Below are 27,545 nucleotides of genomic sequence, written 5' to 3'. Positions count from 1 at the left end.
ATTCATTTTAAAAATAAAAGGCTGGTCATCCAGTAACTATGTACTTTAATTTGACAGACAATAAGCTACAACTAAGAGAGTTAGAGAACAGAGATCTTTAATTCTTCTGCCCAATACACAGGAGATATAGATAACACCTGCTAGATCAGAGATGCTCAAAAAGCTTCACACATTGAACTCATTAATTAATCTAAAATGGATGCATGTCCACTCATTACTCGCAAGGGACAAATGGATTTACGCTATCTGCCGTGTAATGCACCATGAATCTGTAGTACAATAGAAAATACATATTTATGTCATTCTGTTGAAAACAAAGGTTTTTTTTAAATTTGTTACAAAGCTTTATATAATGTAAAAAAGAAAGAGAACTATGTAATCTTGATGTAACATTTTTCTAATAAGGTTACTTCATCTATACTTATAAATTAATAAATTTTGCAAATAAACTCCGAAATGGCTGCACCAGAGTTCTTACTTACTCCTCTATGAATACACTAGATACGAGGTGATGTCTGTAAACTATATTTAGATTTCACCCGCATAGTAAGTATCGTACATTAAATTAAAATTCTACTTTCATTTTCTATAAACAACCATGAAATAGCAAAAACGTGAGTATGGTGGCGGTTCCGGTTGGCGGATCTAAGTTACTGGCAATTTTTAATGAAACTGACAACAAGCATTCGTTTATTTATTTCATAAAACGTTATCACTGAATTCAATGAAATCTAGATTTAAATAATTTAAAAGAAATAAGTTGTGATAACAGATTAAAAAGGGAAATGTGCAAATTATTTTTGTCATTCACCGATCTTAATACTGACGGAAACTTCTAGAACATCATATAGCATCGAGCCTGATGTTAAAAAGAAAAACGAGGTGATTATAGCTGCATAAGCAAAAAAACAAGAGGCCCATGGGCCACATCGCTCACCTGAGTAACTTTGGCCATGCTGTTCTTTACCAGATTTCCCCCCTTGTAATACCTATTGTGGCCCCGCCCTACCCCCGGGGGTCATGATTTGAACAATTTAGAATTTACACTACCCCAGGATGCTTCCAATTAAATTTCAGCTGTTCTGGTCCAGTGGTTCTTGTAAAGAAGATTTTTAAAGATTTTTCCTATATATTTCAATGTAAAACTTGGATTCCCTATTGTGGCCCCGCCCTACCTCCGGGGATCATGATTTGAACAATTTAGAATCTACACTACCCTAGGATGCTTCCACATAAGTTTCAGTTTTTCTGGCCCAAGGATACTTTGACCCAAGGATACTTTGTACCAAGTTTGGGCTTTCAGCTCAGGTGAGCTAAAAAGCTTTTGTGTGAATGATCATTGAAATAATGGTAAATCATTGATAACACTATAAGTTGTGAATATATTTATGTATCGAAAGACTATTAATTAGTAGGTTTTCCTAATAAATTTATCGGTAAAATTTGTATATTCCTCACTGAGAGCATCGTGGCAACAAACCCGAAGTACAATTTGTACTTCGTAATGAACTTGCTTACATGAAAAGGGAAAATTAATGAATAAGGTATTGTTCAAATACAATTAAAGCTGTTAAAATTTTGTGCTTTAATCAATACATCTAAGTTTTTTTCTGAATATAGTCTTTTGTATCAAATACTTGGCCTATTCATAGGGCGTTAAAAGCTAGACAAAGTGTAAAAAAAAAAGAAAGAAAATTTGATTTGTCACTAAATGTGCATATTCAATGCTTTTATCCTTGAAGGAAATGAAATAAGAGCACCAGAAGTACAATATTCATAACATATATGACAGGATTCACAAAAAATCAATAAATGAAATTGTTGTTTTTCAAGTTTTTACAAAAAAGGGGTGGGGGTGGAGACATACATCTACTTCTGCTCCAAAACTAGATGCAGGATTTTGAACAAAGTATTTCTTCCTGCTATAAACCTTTAGGCTGCCGGTGGAAACTACAATTATATATTATTGGAAATTTTCTGTCAGGAGTGGTATAAATTCAATTCCCCACGCTTGTGCGGGATTTCATCTAGTGACCCTAGATTTGTAGGGACTCTACCAAAAACTTTTTTAATACTTCATGATTTTTTAAAAAAATTTTAATGAGTAGTTTTAAGCTGCAATTCACATATTTGTACAGATGCACCAACTGGCAGTTCTAGATTCTCGGTCTCAAATGTACATGAACCCAAAATGACTAGGTCAATAAATAAAATGAAATGTGTACAAATTTTCATACAAATCCATGCAACAGTCTCAGAGAACAGGTCCAGACAAAATCACATCTAAAGACAAATGGACATACAGATGGACATGCTGATTCCAATTCTCCCCCCTTCCCCCTAAACTTCATTGGTATATTATGCATCTTAATGTAGTCTACTTGTGTGCCAAGTTAAATTGAAATCAGACCAAAACTGTAGGAGAAGTAGAGTTTTGAAAGTATTTCACAGAAATTTCTATTTTTAGTAACCCATCCAAATCAAAAACTAATGCACAGAGTTAGGTATCTAAGTAAAGTCTACTCGTGTGCCAAGTTATACTGAAATCAGACAAAAACTGTAAGAGGAGTAGCACTGTAAAGGAATTTCATAGAAATTTCCATTTTTAGTAACTAGGGAAAAACACTCATTGAAATCAAAATCTGATGCACTGAATTATATATCTTTGTGTACTCTACTTTGTACCAATTTATATTGAAATCAGACCAAAACTGTAGGAGTGGTAGCATTTTGAAAAATTGTTTACAGAGGGACAGACAGCTAGACAGACAGTCAGGTGGATGGATGACAGATATTTTACTATCTTATAAACTCTTCTGGTCTCTTATCAGTAGAGCTAAAAATTATGCAACTGTCAAGAATTTATAATTTTTCAGCAAGTGACTTTGAACTTGTTCCTGTGACCTTGAGAAAGGTCATAACACAGCCTCGGGTCATAACCAATATTTGTACCAAGTATGAGCTTCCAATGATTCTCTATTATAAAGTTATTGCTCAGACAAGTTTTTGAACTTTTGAAACTTTTTTCTACCAGTGACCTTAAACTTGCCAGAATGACCTTGGGTCAAGGTAATGACACACCCTTAGGACATAAACAATCTTTTGTACCATGTATTACATGTAGCTTCCAATGGTTCTATTTACAGAGTTATAGCCTTGACAAGATTGCATTGACAGACAGACAGACAGATGTGGTTCTTATACATTCCCCCAAACTTCATTTGCAGGGGGTATACATGTAATCATGGAAATATTTACCTGCTAGAATAAAAAAGATTTTTGAAAATTGTATGAATTTTGATTGTTTCAGCCACATCCATCAGGATTCAAGGGAACAGAGACTGTGAAATTAATTTTTTTTTCTTCAATAGAACTATACAGTCAAACTTGTCATAGCAGTCACCTGTTCTTTGATCTTCCTTATGAATTTTCCTATATAATGAAGTGGTCACCTGTGTAACGCGGTCAGTGGTCATGAAATTTCATATGAAACTGCCGTTTTACCTCGTATATAGCGGCCATTTTGTCCAATCACGTGACCAGATCTAGAGTCAGGAGACTCCCAATATTTGTCACTATAAATGTAAATAATTGGTTTTGTGTGGCGAGATCATGGAAAAAATAATTGGCCTAATTAAAACTACTGAAAATATTGGATAATTTATTTTTTTGACAAAACTCAAAACAAGGGTGCTAATGACCTAAATGGTTATCAGGAAAACGAACTTATGAGAATCTGAAACTAATGGAATTGGAATCTGGTTTAAAAAATTCAAAGTGAAATTAAAAAAACAACATATCCTTATTTATTTAGTAATTAATACAATAATTAGGTGTTTCCTAATTATTGGTTCTGATCACATTTGGCATGACCAACTTCAGTCAATAAGTGTAATTGTGTAAACGCATGAAAGGCAGTTTTTAACACATAGGAAACATATTATTTGTAGAAACCCTAATTAACTGTTTTGTTTACTGATTATCTCGTGATTTTCACCTAGGTAAGACAACTGTTAGGATTATTCATGCTTTATTCCTCACAACCTTTGTGAATTTGATTTCAATTTGTATTGAGCACTGCTTTGATCAACTGAGAGTACGTGACTTGTCTGTTTATTACGCAATTATTTAATATGTACAGTTGAACTTCGGTATCTTAAACACGGATATCTCGAATACCATGGACATGTCAAAGTGATTGGGAAGTCCTAACCACATATTTCTTAAGTATTTTACCCTTGATATCTTGAACCCTCGGATATCTCGAAGTTTTTTCTCGGTCCTATCAAGTTTGAAATAATGAGATTTGACTGTATTTTTAAACATACAATTGTTAATTTTATGTATCTAAATGTGTGTTTTTAGATGCAGTTTAGATAAAAATACAAATATATTTTATTCATTATGTATCTAAACGTGTGTTTTTAGATGCAGTTTAGATAAAAATACAAATATATTTTATTCATGGCATAACATGATAATTTCTTATAATAAAAGAAAGTTTTTGTTGTTGTTTGGATGGAGGAAAATGCAATGCCCTATTAGACTTAATATATTTTTTGTTGATGTCATCAAATTTAGCTTGAACTTAATCTTAAGACTATTTAAAATTTAAATAAAATCTTAGTGAGACCATTGATGTCCAATACACATCTTTCTTTAATATTCTATGATTTAGTATTGTAAAACACAGAACCAACATAAATTGGAAAAGAATTTATCTTGAAAAAGATGAACCTGTATTCAAAGGTCACCTCTGCATAAAGATCACTTTATAATGATTCCCACAGGTGACTGCTTAAATAGGTTTGACTATATACCTAAATTGGTTGAAATTGACTGAGTTGTTGAAAAGAAGAAACATGAAATGTTCAAATGTTTATAAGCAATGGACATAAATGATAGCAATACTAATAGTCAATTGAGTGAGTCAGGTAACTTAACAAGAGGCCCAAGGGCCTTATGGTCACCTGAGTGTAATACAACACTGTAAAGGATCCAAAGAAGTATAAAATAAAATTAACTGATAGACAAAGCAATGTTGTCCAAGAATTTCAAAAATCTGGTAAAAATACCCTTATTGTAACGTGCTAGACCCGAGTGATCTCCTTGGGATCATACTTGGTTTTCCCAAGTCTTATATGGATGAAAATGAATGCAAAATATACAAATACAATGGACACTTGCCTATTGTGTAAAGGTATTTAATATATACAGATAAGTTTTTGTCACTTGCCTAGTGCTACAATTCAGTACACACAGACCTGGGTATACAACGTGGCTATTTGCCACTTGTCACTAATTACAATAAGTCACCCTGGCTCTCTGTGATTCTTTGTTCACTTTGTTAAAGTATAAAACAACTTTATCCAGTCTCTTGTCAACCATGACTCTACCAATGACAATAACTCATCTAGTATCAAACAGATCACCACAGTGTAAACATACTGAGTACAATTACAACTTTTGCTAAGTATATAAATAATCTTCATGTCAATACTTTTTTGTTTGCTTTCCAGGCAAGAATCTAACTTTTAGCATGCTTTGCTCATTTAAACCAAACATTCATTATTATTTTGTTTCTATACAATATATAACATTCTTTCTTGTATTCTCATTCAATCAAATAACCTGTTAATTGAATTATATACAAGGATTTCTCGATTAACAACATCTAGCAAAGGGGAGTAACTCTCATTTCCTTCACTTATAACAATTGTGTACTCTGTTTGCCTCCTAATACCCTGGAGCAAAGAAAAGGCACATTTACTTATAATCATATTTAATACATTTCCATTGATATTGCATTTAGTTTGTTTGCTTAATACTCAGGGGCAGAGGAGAAGACTTTCAAAGCATTAATGCATTTTTGCTAATTAATCAATAGAATCCCACCCAAGCACAAGAACCCCTGACCCAATTTGAAAGGAAACTCTTCCTCATAATAACTACGTACTAAGTTCATCCGCTTAATACCCAGGGGCAGAGGAGAAGATTTTTAAAGAATTAATCCATTTTCACTATATAATCAATAGAGCCAGCCCCGCCCTAGTCCAGAACCCCTGACCCAGGGGCCATGAAATTCATAATTTTAAAAAAGGCACTCCTCCTCATCATAACTATGTACTTAATTCATGGATTTAATACCCAGAAGCAGAGGAGAAGATTTTCAAAGAATTAATGCATTTTCAATATATAATCAATAGAGCCCTGCCCTAACACAAGAACCCCTGACCCAGGGCCATGAAATTCACAATTTTGAAAGAGGCACTCTTCCTCATCATAACTACCTACTTAATTCATTGGCTTAAATATGCGGGAGCAGAGTAAAAGATTTTCAAAGAATTAATGCATTTTCACTATATAATCATTAGAGCCCCGCCCTAACACCAGAACCCCTCACCCAGGGGCCATGAAATTCACAATTTTGAAATAGGCACTCTTCCTCATCATAACTATGTACTTAATTCATGGAATTAATACCCAGAAGCAGAGGAGAAGATTTTCAAAGAATTAATGCATTTTCACTATATAATCATTACCCCCCCCCCCCCCCCCAAGAACCCCTGATCCAGGGGCCATGAAATTCACAATTTTGGAAGAGGCACTCTTCCTCATCATAACTATGTACTTAGTTCATTGGTTTAATACCCAGGAGCAGAGGAGAAGATTTTTAAAGAATTAATGCATTTTCACTATATAATCAATAGAGCCCCACCCTAGTGCCAGAACCCCTGACCCTGGGGCCATGAATTTCATAATTTTGGTAAAGGGCTCAATGCTTATTACAATCATGCCAAGAGTTTGACTGCTTGATGTCAAGGAGTAAAGAAGAAGACTTTTAAAGATTGCATTAAATTTGATGGTTTTAGCCCCACCCCTCAGGCCCCAGGGAGACAGAGGCCATGAATTTCACAATTTTACTCCCCTACACCCATAGATGCTGTATACCAAAATTGGTTGAAATTGGTTCAGTGGTTTCAGTAAAGTAGCTAAAAATGTTCAAAAGTTCACGACCAACTGACGAAAACAGATAGCAATAGGTCACCTGAGTGACTCAGGTGACCTAAAAATATATGTATACAATTAATCATAAAAGTAATGAAAAAAAAATATCAAAAAAACCAAACTCAGCCTACCTGTACAAGCTATATCTGGAACTGGAAAATAAGCCTGCATCTGCTCCTCATAGATAGCCACATCCTTTGGCATAAAGAGACAGAAAATCACTCGAGCAATCTGAAAAATTCCATTGCTGTCAACAGAGTATAACATTCAAGCATTAATTTCAAGTAGAGACAGCCATGGGATTCAAATATTTTACTTCTGTTGATAAAAGATGACTTAAGGTCATGTATAGAACAAATGTGGAAATTTTTCAATGTGGACAATTACACAGTTAAAACAGGTAAATCAGGATTACAGAGCTTAAAGTAAGACAAAGTCCCACACTAAACTAAAAATCTATTAGTATGTGTCCCTAGATGCAAAATTCATGCAATTTTGGTCCAAGTAGGGCTTGCAGTTTACTTGGAAATGGACATGTCCTAAAAACTTAAATTGGTCACTCATCCAGAAAATGCAAATAAGATCAAGCATAAAAAGCAAGTCTGTTAAGTGTGCATCCCTTGATGCATCATCCATACATGGTTGGTCCAGGTAGGCCTTATAGTCACTTTGGAATGGACCTGCTCAAAAGCTTAATTTGGTCAATCATCTGGAAAGCATAAACACATCCAGCATCCGAAGTAAGTCTGGTAGTGTGCATCCCTAGATGTATCATCAAGGCAACTTTGCTCTATGAAGGGGCTTTTGAATTAAACTTCAATGAACCTGCTCCAAAACCTTTAACTTGGTCACTCATCAAGAAATATAGGTCAAATCAAGCATCAGAAGCAAGTCTGGTAGTGTGTATCCTTAGATGCATCATCTGTCAAAGTTTGGTCCAAGTAGGGCTTTAATTTATTGTAACATTGGAATGAACCTGCTGCAAAAATTCTAACTGGTCATTCATCCAGAAAATATAGGTGAAATCCAACAACCAAAGCAAGTCTAATAATGCATATCCTTAGATGTAAAATCCATGGAAGCTTGGTTCAGATAGGGCTTGAAGTTACACTGGAATGAGCCTGCTCCATAATTTAACCTGGTCATTCATCCAGAAAATGTATGTCAAATCCAGCATCCAAAGCAAGTCTGAGAGTGTTCATCTCTTGATGCATCATCCATGCAAGTTTGGTCTAGGGAGGGCTTGAAGTTACACTGGAATGAGCCTTCTCCAAAACCTTTAACTTGGTCACCCATCCAGAAAATGTACAAGAAATCCAGCATCTAAAATAAGTCTGTTAGTGTGCATCAATAAAGGTATCATCAATGCAAGGTTGAGCAGCATAGGGCTTATAGTTATAACTTTCTGAAGCAAGTCTTGTATGTGCATCCTTAGATGTATCATCTACGCAGGTGAATTAAGGCTAGGTATAGGCATTTCTATGCAAGTAATCTAATTAAAATGCCTAATGACTATATCTATTATACAGAGAAAGTTAAAACTTATTGTCTAATAATTCTTCGGCGCAAGGGCATGCTCTATTTTATTTAACTGAAACAAGGTATATTTAGAAGCAAAATATTCCTAAGTGTGCTGGTATTGCTGCACAAATATCAACAGCTCAATTGTATAATTTCTATTTGTAAAGTTTTAAGTTGAATAATGGTAAAAATGTACAGTCCAGTATAAGTTCCTTCGAAATCCGATCAATTGAGAAAATGCCAAGGATTTGTTCAGCAGTTTTATTAATCTATAGAATATTCTCCTTAGCATCATACAATTTTTATGTAAAAATAAATTGGGTAATCCCTTGCGCCGAAGCTGTTTTGTTGATACGTTTCATTACTTCTAGTGGGTAAGATCAGTGACGTCATAATATGATGTCATAACGTATACTTGCTAGAACATATCGTGGGTACTAAGTATGCATAAGAAAATATGTCAAAACTCTCTCTGAATAATAAGTATACCTCTTTTGCATTTTTATTAGCTCATTTGCATAGAAATGCCTATACCTAGCCTTAACTCACATGCGTATGCAAGTTTGATCGACATATGGCTTATAATTATTTGAAAATGAGACCTGCTCTAAAAACTTTAACCTGCTCCAGAGAGTTTAACCTACTCTAAAAACATTAACCTGGTCATTCTTTGGCTGAAAATGCAGCATTTGAACCTGGACTGGTACAATGAAACATAATGTATAAAAACATTGTCCATGCATCTCTGATCAATAGAGGGCATAGAAGTACTTGAAAAGAAATCTGCTCCAAAAATTTTAACATGGGTTGCCGAGGGTATTATATTAGCTCCCCCTTCTTTGAGGTGAGCTAAAAAGTAAGCAAGTATAAATCTTTCATGTAAATTTTCCAACATCCACCAGTATTGTCTCTGTATATTTTTCATTATGCATTGACAATGACATGTGGGTATCATGGTTACTTAATGCATATTTTGTTTAATCATTCTTACAAAAATCATCTGTTATAAAATCAAGTGTGTTACTTGTTTATCTGACAAGAGGTCCATGGACTTTGATGGTCACCTGAGTATCACTAGTTTCTTAGACTATGACCACACTGGGCCCATTTGGAACTAGCCTGAACTAATTAGACATTTTTTCTAAAAAGAAGTCTGGTGAGACTCTATAATCATTTTCATCTTCATTCAGCTTGTCTCCTAGAAGTAAGGAGTAAAGAAAAGGTAAATTGTATAATAAAAAGCTAGGTTCACTTTATGCATAAAATGGCCCTGTAGATATACCAATTTATTGACTAACATCCTGTGTACCATTCTCAACATTAATATAAAGTAGAGACTTAGTGCTTTCAGTTTATATAACAGAATTGCCTTGGAAGAGTCCAGGCATTAAAAAACAGGTTGTGTGAAATTGCAATGTTATTGAATTTCGCAGAAAACAGGTGTCTTTGAGAACCTTCAGCAAAGAATTAAAATATGAGCACATGCACCCCTCGATCCAAAAATTAAATGTTTTATATTCTTCATTAACAGTTCTTTTATAATATATTTACACATTTTGAGTAGGAGGTTGTGCTGTATATGAAATATTGAAAAATGGCATCATCTTTCGGCAATTTTTGTAGAAATATTCAGGATATGTGAATGATGACACAATTCCTGACATCATAATACATTGACTAGCAAGAAAATTACATCATTTTCAGTAGATATTCATTCACCAGGTGTTCAAGGATTATTTATTGCCTTGTCAACTAAAACTATGCAGTTTTGAATTTTCAGAAATTGACAGGGCCAAAAAAGGCCCTAAGTGGCTCTTGCTCTTTAAATATATGACCAACTTAGCCCCACCCCAGAGCCTTATCTCTGAGTTCCATGAACATAATTTTATAGTTTTTGTAGAGGTCTAGGTGCTCATTATTATTTAAGCAAACAATTCACCTTCTGCATGCTCAAAAGTGATGAGGAAGATTTCCAAAGATAATAAATTTACTTTCAACAACAGTATCGCAATATATTTTTTTGTCAGCAAATCACAACATACCAGAATATTGATAATATTGCAAAGCCCTACTCAATGCTTATTACAATCATGATAACAGTTCAACTACTTGATGTCCAGGAGTAAAGAAGAAGATTTTTAAAGATTGCATTAATTTTGATGGTTTTAACCCCACCTCTTAGGTCCCAGGGGGACAGGGATAATTAAATTCAAAATTTTTGTTCCCCTTCGCTAATAGATATTATATACCAAAAATTGGTATAAATTGGTTCAGTGGTTCCAGAGAAGAAGCTGAAAATGTTAGATGACAAACTACCCATGACGACGGACAAAAACAGATAGCAATAGGTCATCTGAGTGACTCTGGTCCTAAATATTTATCCATTTTTACTATGAAACAAATTGGGACTTACATTTTGATTGTATTCATCATTTTCAAGAAAATCTCTGACAGTTTGCAGTGCCACATGTACAGCCTTTTCACTTGGGTATCCTACAACATTTTACAAATTCAGAAGTTAAAATCAAACCTTTCAATTTAACAAGATGCCCACCTGAGTAACTTTAGCTCTGTTGTTCTTCCTCAGATTTCCAAAAAGATTTTTAAATTCCCATTGTGACCCCATATTATAGCCCCACTCTAAGGAATGAAATGCTTCAATATCATAATGATTAACTTGACCTTACAGCTGTTGAGAAGAAAATTCCATCCTATATACATGCATTATGTAAACGGTGTTGCCATGGTAATTAAAAATAAAAATTTCTGTAAAATTCCTTTAAATCACTACTCCTCCTACAGTTTTGGTCTGATTTCAACGTAACTTGGCACACAAGTAGACTACACTAAGATAAATGATTTAGTGCATCCATTTTTGATTTCGATGAACGATGAACAATGTTGCCATTGTTACTAAAAATAGAAATATCTATGAAATTCCTTTAAAACGCTACTCCTACTACAGTTTTCATTTGATTTCGAAATAACTTGACACACAAGTAGACTACACTAAGGTACATAATTTAGTGCATCACTTTTTTATTTCAACGAATGGTGTTGCCATGGTTACTAAAAATAGAAATTTATGTGAAAATCCTTTAAAATGCTACTCATGTTATAGTTTGGGTCTAATTTTTATATATTTTGTCATACAAGTAGACTACACTAAGATACATAATTTATTGCATCTGTATTTGATTTTGATGAACAGTGTTGCCATGGTTACTAAAAAATAGAAATATCTGTGAAATCCCTTGAAAATGCAATTCCTCCTACAGTTTTAGTCTGATTTTAATAAAACTTAGCACACAAGTAAACTACATTAAGATACATAATTTGATGAATTGGTTTTTTGATTTTAATGAATGGTTTTACCATAGATACTAAAAATAGAAATTTCTGTAAATATCCTTTAAAACATCACTCCTACTATAGTTCTGGTCTGATTTCAATCTAATTTGGAACACAATTAGACTTCACTATGATACATAATAGTGTATATTGGTTTTTTGATTTCAGTGAATGGTGTTGCCATGGTTACTTAAAATAGAAATTTCTGTGAAATACTTTCAAAATGCTATTCCTCCTACAGTTTTTGTTTGATTTTAATATAACTTGGCACACAAGTAGAATACATTAAGATACATAATTCTATTTATTGCTGCATGTTGCAAAGTTTCAAATCCAAGTGCTACTTTTCCTTTGTTATATGTACAGACCAGTAGAGCTACAGTCTCATCAGACACTTCTGGTTGCTATGTAAAAGCCCAAATATCTGTCTTTCAAAACATAAAGTAGGAGGTGCACAATGGCACTATAATAGAGATTCTGTGAAAGTATATTAACTTTATTCAGTCCATGGCACCTGATCCCACCTCTGATGTTTTGGAGGTCAGTGTTTACTCTGCTCCTATTTTGTATTGTTTAATGGACTTTTGAGCTTGAATACTGTTTGTTATCTCCATATATTCATTCAGTGATATAGGAAGAGTTGCAGATAAGAAATGGGTACCTCTGATGTTATAGAAAGAATGGCAGTGTCTATGTTTTGCTATGGGAAACCTGAAATTTGTGTCCAATCAAAAAGTAAAATAAAAAGTGCGCAATGGTACTGTGTATATTGACAATGGAACTGTGAAAGTATCATTCAATTTTATTCTGTGGTGTAGGAGGAGTTGCAGATGAGAGATGGGTACCCAAAAGCATAACGGACAGACACACCGACAACCCCAATACTATACATCTCCCATTTTTCAATTGGGGGTAAAAAAAAATCACTATACATCCCCCATTTTTAAAGCAGGGATAAAAAAAATCATTGCTTAAACTGCATGCTATAAAAATTATTAAAAAGGTTCATATTTTTGCCAAAGCTCACCATATATTCCTGTAGATATGCATGGGATAGCCTGAAAGTAGTAAAATAAATGATATACTGTCATTTTGATATATTAGAACTTGACACACTAGTTCAATATATTATCACATACATGTATTACAAATAAAATCAGAATTAGAGGCCAAGGGGCTATAATGCTCACCTGAGTCAATATTGTCCTGTTTTTTTTTTTAAAGTTCACATAAAAAGTTTTGACCTCATATTGCAGTCCAAAGAGTCATGGACTTATAACTAAGCTTGAATTCACATTACATGGAAATTCATAATACAAGAGGCTTGTAGGACAGTTCCCACAAGATCACATACAAGCAAAGCAATTAAAACAAGAGGCCCATGGGCCATATCGCTCACCTGAGTTACTTCTGCCCTGCTGTTTTTCACCAGAACCCCCTCCCTTGTAATACTTATTGCGGCCCCACCCTACCCCTGGGGGCCATGATTGAACAATTTAGAATCTACACTACCCAAGGATGCTTCCACATAAGTTTCAGCTTTTCTGGCCCAGTGGTTCTTGAGAAGAAGATTTTTCAAGATTTTGCCTATATATTTCAATGTAAAACTTTGATTCCCTATTGTGGCCCCACCCTACCCCAGGGGGCCATGATTTGAACAATTTAGAATCTACGCTACCCAAGGATGCTTCCACATAAGTTTCAGCTTTTCTGGCCCTGTGGTTCTTGAGAAGAAGATTTTTTAATGACCCCATCCTATTTTTGTCTTTTCTTGATTATCTCCCCTTGTAAGGAGGGTTGGCCCTTCATTTTAACAATTTTAACTCCCCTTCAGCCAAGGATGCTCTGTACCAACTTTGGTTAAAATTGGCTCAGTGGTTCTTGAGAAGTTGAAAATGTGAAAAGTTTACAGACGGACGGACAGACAGACAGACAGCTAGACAGATGGACAGACAGACAGACGGAAGATGGACAACAGGTGATCAGAAAAGCTCACTTGAGCTTTCAGCTCAGGTAAGTTAAAAAAGGTCAAAACAGTGAATAATAAGAAATTTTCAACAAGAGGCCCATAGTCCACAATGCTCACCTGAGTCATTATGGCCCTGCTGTTCTTCATCAGCAATTTTTTTCCTATATATTCCTTTGTAACACTTTTCTGATATTGTGGTCCCACCCTACCCCAGTAGTAATGATTTTAACAAGCTTGAATCTACACTGAGGATGCTTCCATATAAATTTAACAAATCATGACTTTGCTGTTTTGAGAAGAAGATTTTAAAGATTCCTATGTAAAACTTTGATCATCCATTGTGGCTCTTCCCTAAACCCAAGGATCATGATCTAAACAAATTTGAATCTACATAATGTAATAAAGCTTTCACATATGTTTCAACTTTTCTGGCCCACAAAGTTGTACATGGGAATATCTAATGAAAAACCCTTAAAAATCTTCCTCCCAAGTTCCTGTGTATTTTATAACATTTAATACCCAATTTTACCCAAGCCCTTACATCTCCATAATTTGAACATGATCATTCAATTTGGGAATGTTTCAAGTTTATGTTTTACTTATTTCGACCTCATTGCCTCAGATTTGAACAAAAATAAACCTGCACCTTAATGTGATGCTTGCTTGAACTTATTGAATTGGTTTGTACAAATGCACAAGCTTGCAAGTTCCAATATAAGTTCAATAACTCCTTTATTATATAGCTAAAACATTTTCCTTATTTAAATAACTCAAAATTAATGAGAATTTTTAACCAGTATCAGACGAGTATTTGAAGTAAAACTGTGTAATATCAGCATCTGTTCTGGAAGTGTTCAATATCACACCCTACCAACTGTTATGATTTGGTTATTGAGGTTTAAATTGAGGCTTATAGGTAGTAAATTATAAATAACAAGAGATGTTTGTGAAACACTTATCCCCCCCCCCCAATAACTGGAATTTTTCTAAGTCCAAGGAGCATAACTCTGTCAAAAATTGCTCGATCGTACCCAAAACAGAAGTTACTGTAAACCAACTATTATTCGCGTCAACTTTTATTCGCGATTCGTCAGTTTGAAATCAATCCACGACGATTAATTTTCGCGACTGAGGAAACATTCTCTACAAATACAAAGCAAAATAAATGGTTCGCGGCGATTAATATTCGCGAGATAAAGTAGGTCGCGAAACTCGCGAAATTTTCTCGCACACGAATAAAAGTTGGTTAACAGTATCCTAGATATTCTTATGCTAAATCTGTATACCAAATTTCATTTCAGTATGTGCAACCTCTGCCAAGAAAATGAACGGAAACTGCAAATAATTGGAATTTTTCTAAGTCCAAGGGGCATAACTCTGTCAAAAATTGCTCAATCGTATCCAAAACAGAACTTGTCCTAGATATTCTTACGCTAAATCTGTATACCAAATTTCATCTCAGTATGTGCAACCTCTGCCAAGAAAATGAACAGAAACTGCAAATAATTGGAATCTTTCGAAGTCCAAGGAGCATAACTTTGTCAAAAACTTCTTGATTGTACCCAAAACAGAACTTGACCTAGATATTCTTATGATAAATCTGTATACCAAATTTCATTTCAGTATGTGCAACCTCTGCCAAGAAAATGAACGGAAACTGCAATCAATTGGAATTTTTCTAAGTCCAAGGGGCATAACTGTCAAAAATTTCTCAATCGTACCCAAAACAGAACTTGACCTAGATGTTCTTATGATAAATCTGTATACCAACTTTCATTTCCATATGTGCAACCTATGCAAAGAAAATGAACAAAAACTGTTGGTGGACAGACAAACAGACCTACCGACCAACAGACAGCAGCAAAGCAATATGCCCTCCCTTCTTCGAGGGGGACAAAATTTTTAATTTTGTGTGACAATAGACACATCATACCTAACTGCCTCTACTCATCATAAATATTGCCGTTGAGTAGTTGACCAGACAATATTTTTTGTTTACAATGGGTGTTCGATATTGAATGCTCGCATTCGGAATGTTTGGGTCATACATGTATTGCACACTCAGCATTTCTATGCATATCCGATTTTTGCTACTGTATGCTAGCTAAAGAATTGAAAGAAAAATGATGTTCATTGAAACAAATATGTACCAGGTGATTGGTCACAGTAATTACAGTGTATACACAGCCACAGGTGATAACTGGTATTTACTGATGTAGGTGAAAGAACACAGCTGGCTTTAACATTTTTGGATTCTAGTCACATTCTAACACAGCTGGCTTTAACATTTTTGGATTCTAGTCATTTTTAAACACTTCTTAACTTTTGAAATTGGAGGCATTTCTATGCATATCCGATTTTTGCTACTGTATGCTAGCTAAAGAATTGAAAGAAAAATGATGTTCATTGAAACAAATATGTACCAGGTGATTGGTCACAGTAATTACAGTGTATACACAGCCACAGGTGATAACTGGTATTTACTGATGTAGGTGATGCTAATTACTGCATTGTACTGTCAGTTTTTGATAAATATATGTACTTTGAAATCTGAAAAAAGGTATATCCCAATAACTGAGTACCGATTTTAATATTCAATATTTGGACATTTGATCGAGTATAGGTTTAACATCTAGGTACTCACTGACATCTCTAATTTCTTTAAACAAGATTTGATTTTCCTGCAATGTCCAAAAATGAAAGTAGAGTTGCAAAGAAGTATAAAATGAATGCTGATTCCTTTTTTCTTTATGAAAAGTCACAAGTTTTCATCCAGATTTCTAGAATACTATCTCTCCCTTTTTCTTTGCTGGAAAATTTATGAAATTAAATATACTAATGAAAATAAGAAAAAGTGTGCACTATGGTTGTCAAACGTGTGGTTGAAATCCATGTAAACATTGGTATGAGACTAGATGTGTTGTTATTGCCATGAATGCCCCCGGAAGCAGGCAAAATTTCAAATGCAATATTTAGTTTTAAATTTGTATTCGAGCTTGACCTGTATTTTCTGGTAAAATACCTGCATATGCAATTTCAACCTTTTACATACATCCCTACAAAAGTATGAGAGCAGAAACTGAAAATTTCTTATTTTTTTCTTAAGTTCAAGAGGGATAACTCTGTCAGAAATCAACCACCACGATCATATTCAAATTTGACCTCTATTTTCTGGTAAAATAAATGCACATGCAATTTCAACCTTATACATAAATCCCTATGAAAGTTAGAGAGCAGAAACTGAAATTTTCTTATTTTTTCCTAAGTTCAAGAGCGATAACTCTGTCAAAAATCATCAGACCATGACCAAATTCAAACTTGATCTTGACCCGCAACTTTCACTTCAAAGTGCCGAGCGCATGGTGAAGGAACAGTTGCTACCAATTTTTTTATCGACTTAGATCAGTCGCGTATCTACTGTATTCGAACTCAGGACCTCCTGATCATTCTACCGACTGAGCTACCGTGAATGGTACTGTTCTTGTTCTTGAGAAAAAGATTTTTATAGATTTTTCCTATGTAAACCCATGTAAAACTGATCACCCATAGTTGCCACTACCCATCCCACTGGGTCATGATTTGAACAAAATTGAATCTACACTATGTCATGAAGCTTTCATATAAATTTCATCTTTTCTGGCCAGGTGGTTCCTGAGAAGTGATTTTCAAATGACCCCACCCAATTTTTACTTTTTCTTAATTATCTCCCCCTGAAAGAAGGTGTGGCCCTTCTTTGAATAAACTTGAATCCCCTTTACCCAAGGATACTCTGTGCCAAGTTTGGTTGAAACTGGCCCAGCGGTTCTGGAGAAGAAGATGGAAAATGTGAAAAGTTTATGACAACAACACTGACAACAATGACAATGACAGACAATGGACAAATTTCAATCAGAAAAGCTCACTTGAGCCTTCAGCTCAGGTGAGCTAATAATACATGTATGACTAATATTAACAATGGCTGTTTCCTAAGAAAAAATTTTTTATCCATATATTCCAAAGTAATCCTTTGTTCCTTTTAATGCTCATCCTTCCTGAGCCATGTGGTAATTTGAACAAATTTGAATCTTTACTATGTTAGAGAGCTTTAACATAAGTTTAATCTAGTTTGCCAATTGGTTTTTCAGATTTTTAAACAATCTCACCCTATTTTGGCCTTTCATTTAAAGAAACTTCACCCAAGTACCTTGAGTATAATAAATTTGGTTGATAAATATTAACCCAATGGTTCTGAAGAAGTGAAAACAACAAAACATTTACAGGAAAACACACAGATGGATGACGGATAATCAGTAATACTCATCTTTTGGCCTTTTACTCATTGCAGGTTAAATAATATAGATCAGCCTATTCAGATTCATTCCAGTAATGATACAATTAATTTTCAAAAACAGAAATTTCCTTACCACAGAGGTCAGATTGTTTTCCTTTAGACGACTAAGGACAGATAAATATGCTCTAGATAGTAAATCCTTCTTCTCACCAATGGGGCCCACTGTATGTATCACATCTACATTAAAAAATAAAAGAAACCCTGATGTTTCTGTTTTGTACAAATACATATACACATTTATGAGAGCTGTGACAAAATTCCATAGCTTTTACAAAAATTAATGTATCTTTATTAAATTTTCTGGGTTGATAAAGTGAGCTGTTGATTGATAAATTATGAAGTATAACATAATTACTTGATTTAAATTCAAGTAATAAGAATTCCAGTGTTATCATTCCTTAACACCTGAAGCAATCTCCATCATCCAGATAAGCATCACTAGTTTAGATTTTTTTAAAGAAATACACCAATTACCAGATTCATATTCTTTAATTCATAATAAAGATGATTCATGAAACATAATTTTGTATATTGTTTTTTGATGAATGGTATTGCTATGGTTACTAAACATAGAAATTTCTGTGAAATTATTTCAAAGCTACTCCTCCTAGAGTTTTAGTCTGATTGCAATAAATCTTGCCACAAAAAGAGACTAAACCAAGGATCATTATTCTATTTATTGCTGTTGCATAGTTTCAAACCCAAGTGCTACTTTTCTCTTCCTTTAATTGTTAAAAGCACAAACCATTTGAGGTACAGTCTCATCAGAGACTTCTGGCTAATCATCATATTTTCCACATAATATACACATCAGAAATAAACATATAGATCTATACATTATTGTTTCAGTTTGTCTGTTTACCCTATATACATTTGAATTTAACATTATCTGGATTTAACATATGATTTTTGACTATTTTGGAAAGAAGAGACACATAAAGAGAAAAAGTGGATATGTTGACGACAGTTTTTTAAGATGCAGCATAGAAATGAATAGTAATCTAGACTGTAATTGAGAGCAAAATCGTGAAAAGTCAAGAAAAAATCTTGATACATAAAATTCTGTAAGATAATAATTAGCCAATTATTATAAATTAAAAAAGTCATTATATGATTACCCAGAGCTGTCGCCATTTAGTTTCGTATGTCCGACGTCATTGTTTCTTAATGTCCACTCTCTCTGCCTCAATACACTTATCTTGAGGAGATTCCCTAGAGTTAAGTAAAGACCTTAACCCGTCTTGCTTATATGACTTTAAAATGTCATGAACACTGCTTTCAATGAATATAATACTGGGAACTATACATAGGGAAAGATCCTCACTTGATTATGTCAACATATTCTGCTTGTCGGAGTTCAATATTTACCACACATGATCAACGTTGCTTTTCAATGTGACTGCATGACTTTTGACACCCTGACTACAAATTGACATTAATTGTGCATGTTTCATCTCTCTGAATCTTTTGCAGCATTTAAAAACAAGAATTCTAGATGCACTTTTATTTCTCTTCTGGCCGTTAAAACATTTTCTAGGTTTATACCAGTTTTTCCAGGAGCGAAACTTTATAGAACGTTAGAAAAAGAAACACCTCCCCCTCCTTGACGTCATTTTCAAACCCTTAATTGTTTGGACACTCCATATAAAATTTATGATAAAATTTCATAGAATTTACATAATGAGGTATAAATTGCAATTTTTACGGAACAAATATGTCATACCACTTGCCTGAATTAACAGGATTTTTGGATGACAAAGTCTCTAATCAAAAAAGTGTTTCTCAGTTACACTTAGGTAGAAAAAACGTCATGGTCCTGGCTGCGCCACCTGGATAATACCAGTGCTTACAATAAAGTGCCCCGCCACAGCATGATATGCCCGATCAATTATCATATAAACAGTTTAGAGTGCAAGAAAATCAAGTCAACCTTAATACAAAGACTTCAATGATTTTTCTATTCCCTATAATGTTTGATGTAAATACATCTTCTGTGGTGTAGGCATTCATTATAACAAATAATTGTAGATTTTATGATTGATTAACAATGCTACAGCCTAATAAAACATCAAAACTTAATAATATTTGTTTATTCTTTAGGCTATAAAATTGTCATCTTAGCAAGACATGACACTCTGCAATTTATTGTAAAGAAATTAAAATTAAAAAAAAAAATATATTATACAATATCAAATTAGTTTTAATTATATTATACAATTATCAAATTAGTTTTACTTTTACTTTACACCAAATTTATTTTGAAAGTTAGGCTAGCCAACATGCAAGAACTATTTCATCCAACACAAGCAAATTAGGAGGCTGATTCCTTTACCCATTTCCCAAGAGATATAGATAAGACCTGCTTGATCAGAGATGCTCTAACAGAAATGTTTGAGACAGCTAACCTTCCTACATTGACCTCATTAATCAATCTTTAACTGGATGCATGTCCACTCATTACTCTAAAGGGATGATCTGCTTTGTACTCTACAGTACAATAATGCCCTGTTCACAGAGAGAGTTTAATTCGCAGTAAATTAATGCGAAGTAAAATAATGCAAATTAAATTGCGTTCACACTACAGCTTATGCGAAGTAGCTAATGCGAATTAAAATTTTATTACTTCAGGTAGGCTATTCAGTAATGCTACTATGACGTCATTTACAAATCACATCACATTGTGCAGAGCAGATCCATTCACATAATGTCATAATGTCTGTTCAAATTATAGTGATTAGCATAATTTTCCTTTGTTTTTCACTCAAAAATAGCATAAGTACCTATATCTGACCACCGACATATGGCATGACTTAATTTTGTCATTACGTATGCATCAAAATTTAAATAATTCAAATTAGCTTCGCTTTAGCGTTCACACGGAGCTAATGCAAAGTAATTTAATGAGCAGTAAATTAATTTGAATTAAACTAGTTTGCTTTAAATTCCCCATGTGAATGCAGTTAAAATTTAATTCGCAGTATCTTATGTTTAATTCGAATTAAACTCTCCGTGTGAACAGGGCATTAAAAAGCATATTTATGTTATTCTGTTGACAACAAAGATTTTTTTTAAAATTTGTTACAAAAATTTATAAGATGAAAAAAAATACAATCTTGATTCAACAATTTTAATAAGTTACTGCATGACTCTGTAGGGACTATCTACCATAAAGCATTTTTTAATACTTGGTGATTTTTTTAGATTTAATGACTGGTTTTAAGCTGCAATTCATACGGACAGATGGATACGCTGATTCCAACCCCACCCCAATGTATAAGTAGTTTTAGTTATATTACACAATATCAATTTGGTTTTATTACTTTTAATTATATCACACAATATCAAATTAGTTTTAATTACTTTACACCAAATTTATTTTTGAAAGTTAAGCTAGCCAACAAAAACTCTTTAATCCTTTGCCCAATTCCCAAGAGATAAAGATAACATCTGCTTGATCAGAGATGCTCTACCAGTTATCTTCTCACACTGAACTCATTAATTTCTCTCTAATTTGACATGCAATTTTCTGTTATCAAAATTCTCCTTGACCAGTGCTTGATAATTACACCCATGGGAGAGGTAGAATTTCTCTTATAACATTACATTTGTTATAGATTGCTGTAAAGTATATAATGAAAAAAATAAGTATACTTCTAGATTTAACATATTGTTTTAAAAAGGTTACTGCAATACTCTTACATTTTTTGGGGTTGTGTGATTTAAAAGTTAAAAGACAGTTTTTTAATAAATTCACTTTAATTAAAGGTCACAGTGACCTTGAAGTAGGATGCGACACACCTTCTACCTAAGAATAAGATGCATTAATTGACCAAGTTTGATGATTCTAGGATTAATAGTTTTCAAGTTATGAGCCAGACAGGATTTTTCCATATTTGGTCATAGCATCTTTATTAGAGGTCAGAGCGACCTACTTTTAATGTGCGACACACCTTCTACCCAAGAAGTATCAGCTGACAAAGTTTGATAATTCTAGACCTAATAGTATTCAAGTTATGAGCCGGACACGAGAAAAACAAACAGACAGACAGACGGACGGGCATGAACGCCATAACATAATACGTCCGTCTAAAGACGGGTGTATAAAAAAAATTAACAATTCATTAAAAAATAAAGCTTATGATTTATTGTTTATTCTATAGATAGAAAATATGATTCTAAGGAAATGTGTCAAAATAATTCGTTCATGTATCTAAAGTGGTTTTAATTTTATAAAGCTAGTCCACGAACTTTTTGATAACCCCTCGTATATAGCCCTGTGTTAGAGTCTTTAGGAAAATAAGATAACTGAAGTATATAGTCATTTTTTAATAGGAAGACCAAGTTAAACCAAAAAGATTTTAATATCACAGTATACTATGATATCAAAAGAACGTAATCCATTCAAGATTTCTATGGTTTAAGTTGGTTCAATTACACAAATCTGTGATTTTTAAATGCTTACTCAATAGATCTCCATATATCCCAGGCAAAATCTGTAAATTTCATTGATCTTGTTTGAGATAATTTTGAATTTTTTTGCCAGGTACTGGCATAATTTGTATTTGTTCATGGCTTGAATTACTTAAATATCACAAAATATTGAAATATTTTGGATGTTTGTAAATGCACTATATTGTAGGCCAATTGGTATGCTAAGTGTGCTATCTCTTTAGACCTGTACTCGGCACTTACGGCCTTTGAGTAGTGAGGAATCTTTTTCGTGCCAGCACTGCAACATGGGACCTTGATTTATACGGTCTTATCTGAAGGACCAATCTCCATGTTGTACAGGGGATTCGACCCCGTGACATAAGGATCAACTCCTTATATGCTGCAACTCCAGAGCAATGCTCTTACCACTGCTCCAAGCAGTGTTTAGAGTAAAGGTCTTATTTTTGAAAGGTATCAAATTATGACAAACAAAACTTTTCTACAGAAAATTCTCTCAGCAAAATTATTCTATGATCAAAAAATAAAATAAAATGTGGTATTCTTGGGGTTCTCAAACAATAAAAATCCTGAATTTCAATTTTTTTTTTCTATTAGACTAACATGCTAACCACTATGCTACACAACTCATGACAAACAGTGGCATTTAGGCCAACATTTTTTTATTTTCTGTTTTACGGGAATTTTTTTCAAAAATTTGAGTCGGGGGGTTGAAATAAAAATAAAAGCTCGAAATTTAAGCAGTCGGTCAGAAAAATAAAAATAAAATGAAAAAATGCAATAAATTTTTTTTTTTTAATAAAGGATGGAATATTTTTCTACGACCTTAATTTGTTAAAAAAAAAGTGTTACATATTTGAAAAACTTATGCATACAAAACACAAAATTGGTACTGTTAATATATCAATGAACTATTTTAAATTTAACTTTCTCTTAGATATTTGGGGCAGGGGGTGCATTTCTAGTATTAAAAGCTTGCAGTTTCTAATATTAATGCAAATCAAACATACAAATCTATAGTCTTCTCTCAGTTGTCAAATACCATTGTCCATAGTGTCACCACAGTAAAAATTATAGGACTTATGTCACATCCCTCATAAACTTTTCAGAATCTTTTATTTTTCGGTATTCAGCAAATTAAAGGATCTGAGGATTTTGGACTAGCTCTGGCAAAGTTATGGCAAAAATACATTGAGACATTCAATGGATCAGCTAAAATAAATTAACAAACAGAAGTGCATGTGAGACATGATAAAAGAAAAGTGGTATAATATTCTTTTCAGTGCAATTCAAATTAATATATACATAGGAAGAAAAAAGTACCCCAATCTCTCTATTGAAAACACATTCAAACTTCCTCAATCTTTAGTATATTTGATCTCTTTTTATCCTTATATTTTTCTTTTTGAGCATGCTAACTTTCAACATAATTGTAGGAAATATGTACATCTTTCCCATAGTATACACATGTAAAATACACATGATAATATTTTGTTTACTGCAGAATTCAAAAATTTAATTGTTGAAACTGGTTCTAATCCACAACTTTTGAATGAAAAAAAAAGAAACCAGGTCTTAAATTTAAATAATATTTGTAAGGGTGTATCATTTACAACAATACTTTTCCCTAGTGGTAAAAAAAGTTGTTTTACTAAACAAGAGATACTATATCAGCTGTTATTAATTTGATACATACAATGTAGCACACAAAATTCCATAAAATGATAAAAAAGGAAATAATGTCTTGTATAAATCAAGCATATATTTTCGTAGGTAATTTAGAATTCCAATATTTGTCATAAAACGAGTGAAAGTTGTGACTCGAATTTCCTCAGTCACGCCACTTTCTACCAGTTCTACAGTGTTCTGTTCTGTCGTTAATTGTAAAAGAAAACATTATTGTCTTAAAATTAAGTATAAAAAAATCTTCAAGACGTATTTCAATGTATTGAAGCAACTGACAAAGATAATACGTACTCAAAACCTTTCAAAACAAGCGGTTAACAGAACCTCAATTTCCACGTGGCCCTCTGCATGACATTTGATCAAGATTACTGATTCGTCTATTTCATTCAATCTTTCATTAAAAGTTAATCTGAAATTTATACTTTTTCTAATATATGACATTGTCATGTCACTTTTTAAAATGACTATTTAAAAATATATGAAACCCTCCGATTCTGACATTTTGGCACTATGCTGTGCAGTGACTATTCAGACTTCGAATACTGTGATTGGAGGAATATATTTACCTCAGCCAATGACAAATCGCATTTTGAAAGGCTAGTGAAAAGTTTATTTATATTTCTTTTATTTTTTTCAGTGACTATAAATAAACTATCGGCGGGAGAAATAAAAATAAAATTTGAATTAAGGACTTTTATTTTTATTTCATTTTAGCCCAAATTAGGGTCGGCACTCCCGTAAAACAGGATATAAAAAAATTTTGGCCTTAAGGACCCTCTATACACTAGAGGAAAATATTTTTTGGACATTGAGAAAATTGTAGCGTGTAAAGGTGTAAGTACATGTATTGAACTTATCTATCACATTTTCAACACAGGGTGCCTTGCATTTACCCCCAGGAAAATGTTCAAAGACAATGAAGTACTGATGAACATAAATCACTGTTGTTTACTTAAGTGGGCAAAATACCTGCAAATGAAGTGTTCTATCTATTCATCTTGGCCTATTAAAGTGTTATGAATGCTTGATTAGATCACAAATTAAGTAATAAACTGTACATTCATTTTATTTTATTCTTGATCAAAGGGCAGATCACTCTATCTGCATAAAAATACCACAAAATCAGAACTCTCTTGTGTGCAGTGTATAGAGGGCTCTTAAATCATGTTTAAGATATGACCCTTGAGTAAAAGGACTTCAATTATTTCTTGGAAAGGCTTTTAAGGTATAATGATTCTTTACTCTATATATCTGTTAACTGAAAATGGATGAAAACAGATAGCAATGGGTCACCTGAGTGACTCAGGTGATCTAAAAATGCAATATTGAAACAGATTATAAACATTCAGTATTATTCAGTAAGTCAGTTCAAACATGTCATGTTCTTCTGAAAGTCCCTTTGCTTAAAAAAAATCAAAGTACTGTGAGAACTGATAGACAGTGGCATGAATGATTTTGTTTGATTGTTGTTTGTTTTAATTAAAAAGTCCCTCTCGGGAATTTTTCACTCATAATGAGACGCCACCATTGCCATTGGTGGGCTGCAAATTTTATATCTATACTCAGCACTCAGGGCCATTGTGCAGTGAGGGATCTTTTTTCTGGCAAGCACTTACTGCGACACGGGACCTCAGTTTAACGGTCTCATCCGAAGGACTGGTCCCCACGTCCCGCAGTGGGATTCGAACCCGCGACCTAAGGATCGACTCCGTACTTCTTGAACGCTCTAATTACTGGCCACTGGCATGAATGAATTAAATTAAATAAAATGATATGAGAATCTGTAAAAAGATATGGAAATTATGAAAGTTTGTTGCAATTTTTCACAATACATGTATTTGATGAGTTATTTTATATTTGCGTCAGTATGATGAGGACATGTATTAATTAAAGTTGTTAAACAATTTATGCATGAAATTTTCTACATTTATTTAGTTTTATTTTAAAATAATGTTTGAAGGAAAAAAATGCACTGAAATGCCAGAAACGAAAGCTTGATCATTTCAATCTTTTTTTTTTCATTAATTAATCCTTAAAACAATTCATTTTACCCTAAATGTTAAATTAAGGGAACCAAAGGTTCTAATATATTCATGTGGTGACCGAACATATTTATTTTAAGATAGCTTTCTATACATGCATATGTGGTTCCATTTAGGCGCTCTTCCAAGTTAGATGTGCATTTTTTTTAGCAGAAATGTGTTTGAGATATTTGAGGAACAATTAATAAACCTATTGTGAGTTGCAGATATGAGCGAGTATCAGTAAATTCTGAATTCATTGTACTTTCTTCGCATAATTTGAAAATAATCTTATCAGCATGCATTTCAGCGATATCAAGTATCAAATGAAAAAGTTAAATTTTACAACAAAAACTGTCATGAAATCGTTGTGTTTTGAAGTTAGAAATTGTGATTTTATAATTTAAAATCTTATACTCTGTGGTTAATTATCAAATTTTGCTAATCTGGAATAAAATTGAACTCACAATATTTTTTTTAAACAAACACTAACTTTTCTTAAATTATATGGTAAAAAGGGAAATGATGAATCACTTTTGGCATTGTACTGTAGATTGTGGGACATAAATCATATGCTGAAAGATAATGAAATAGACTTTATCTTTGGATCCCCATTTTTGCCAAATTTCCAGTAATTTACTTATTTCTATAAGGTTGAAAGACTTCGAGAATTGTACAGTAGTTTTACCTTTTTGTTTGATATATATATACTGTTCGAAAAGAAAAAAAAAGAAGAACAGAATAACAAAATATCTTTCACTCTCTACTTCTCTTAATATCTTAAGCCCGCTAGTCATTGCTTAATACCAAGTTTTGAAAACACATACAAGAGAAGATTGCCCTATATTAAGTCAACTGAATTCGCATGAAAATCCTAATATTTCATGTACATGTATTTGTGTGGCTTTTTTCTTACACTTTTTAAAGGGTAAATTTTATTCGAGGCACGATAGAATTCTCAAAAACAAATGAAATATATGGGTAACTTTTGTTCGTCACAGTCCTATAATTATAGCTTTGATAAATTAGCATCCTTTCAGTAGTTTTTGTGTCCGAGATAATAAGGCAATGACTTTTGTTTTCAGATAGAACCGTAATAAACTTTGCAAAATGGCATCGTATCTGCCTTCAACAACTCTCTTTTATGTGAACTTTAAGAGGACGTGATTTTTTTTTTTTCCATTCCGAAAATATATCTTTTTCTAATATA

At 33.2% G+C, this 27,545-nt stretch overlaps 1 protein-coding gene across 1 annotated transcript in view; it reads right to left on the bottom strand.

The window, feature by feature from the left end:
* The window catches only part of LOC133173300 (ADP-ribose glycohydrolase MACROD2-like), a 47,038-nt gene that overhangs the window by 1,991 nt on the left and 17,502 nt on the right, over positions 1–27,545 (bottom strand). The window contains exons 6-9 of the mRNA XM_061308295.1: positions 18,253–18,356; positions 12,908–12,938; positions 10,943–11,022; positions 7,140–7,239 (exon numbers count right to left, since the gene is read on the bottom strand). Coding sequence (XP_061164279.1) covers positions 7,140–7,239; positions 10,943–11,022; positions 12,908–12,938; positions 18,253–18,356 — 315 coding nt within the window. The remainder of the gene's footprint in view (positions 1–7,139; positions 7,240–10,942; positions 11,023–12,907; positions 12,939–18,252; positions 18,357–27,545) is intronic.

Source organism: Saccostrea echinata, unplaced genomic scaffold, assembly GCF_033153115.1.
Source record: "Saccostrea echinata isolate AGI-Se365-2 ecotype Australia unplaced genomic scaffold, CSIRO_AGI_Sech_v1 ptg000002l, whole genome shotgun sequence".
NCBI lineage: Eukaryota > Metazoa > Mollusca > Bivalvia > Ostreida > Ostreidae > Saccostrea > Saccostrea echinata.
The sequence above is the reverse complement of the archived record's forward strand: the minus strand, read 5'-3'. Positions and strand labels throughout refer to the sequence as shown.